We start from the raw sequence: 787 nt of genomic DNA, 5'->3' as shown, positions 1-787 counted from the left end.
GCAGAGACAGGGAAGAGAGAAAAGGCTGAAAACTAGAGCCTGGAAAGGGAAGGATAAAGAATAATACTAAAAAGGACAATAATAATAATAATTTTAAACAGACAAAAACAAATAAACAAAAAAAAAAAATCTGGGCATGGTGGGGCAGGGCACCCGGGCTCCGTCCGAGAGCACACAGACTGTGATGGAATTCCTGCCGGTCCAGAAGGCGGGTAGGAGTGAGGGGTGGCCACACCTCTGTTCACCAAGAGGTTGTAGGGTATAAGAGTAACCAGGGGAATTTTGCACCTTTCCCATTGTTGGCGTCTGGAATATCCTTGTGGTTCCCAGCAAGTGGAGCCTATTCTTAAGTCCCTGGAATCCGGGAGAATGCTGTTGCTTTAAATATCCAAAATGGTTGAACTGTTTGTAAACATTCAAAATGGCTGCACCCTTCAGACAAGCAAAAGTCCACAGCTCAGCCCAAATTTCTCTTCACTGCTTCCTCTTTTATTCACCAGCCACCAGTGCAGTCTTCTGTGCAGTCCTTGTCTAGCAGGGCTGATTTTTAGATTAATTCTTAGGTCCTAACACCACTCAGCAATATCCAAGCTGTCTGGGCTGTGAGGATCGCTGCCAGACTGGAACTCCATATGTCTCCTCTTTTGGTGTTTTTATGAAAATTCTTCTACTAGTTGGAGTTTAGTCCACTTCAATATCCTTCCTTTCAAAGCTCAGGGCTCCAGGATTATCTTCTGTGTCTGTGTTGATGGGTTCCCCTTTTCTTTGTTGAAGAGGGTCTGTGCAG

The 787-nt window shown here is 44.9% G+C and overlaps 1 protein-coding gene across 1 annotated transcript in view; it reads left to right on the top strand.

Annotated features, from left to right (window-relative positions):
- The first annotated feature begins 136 nt into the window (after positions 1-136).
- LOC103213191 (acyl-coenzyme A synthetase ACSM1, mitochondrial-like) overlaps positions 137-787 on the top strand; it is a 34,907-nt gene continuing 34,256 nt past the window's right edge. Inside the window, exon 1 of the mRNA XM_007959054.1 lies at positions 137-212. Within this exon, the coding sequence (XP_007957245.1) occupies positions 137-212 (76 nt within the window). The remainder of the gene's footprint in view (positions 213-787) is intronic.

The sequence above is a fragment of the Orycteropus afer genome, unplaced genomic scaffold, assembly GCF_000298275.1.
Source record: "Orycteropus afer afer isolate SDZICR_OR568_19922 unplaced genomic scaffold, OryAfe1.0 scaffold01389, whole genome shotgun sequence".
In the NCBI taxonomy this organism is placed as follows: domain Eukaryota; kingdom Metazoa; phylum Chordata; class Mammalia; order Tubulidentata; family Orycteropodidae; genus Orycteropus; species Orycteropus afer.
The sequence above is the reverse complement of the archived record's forward strand: the minus strand, read 5'-3'. Positions and strand labels throughout refer to the sequence as shown.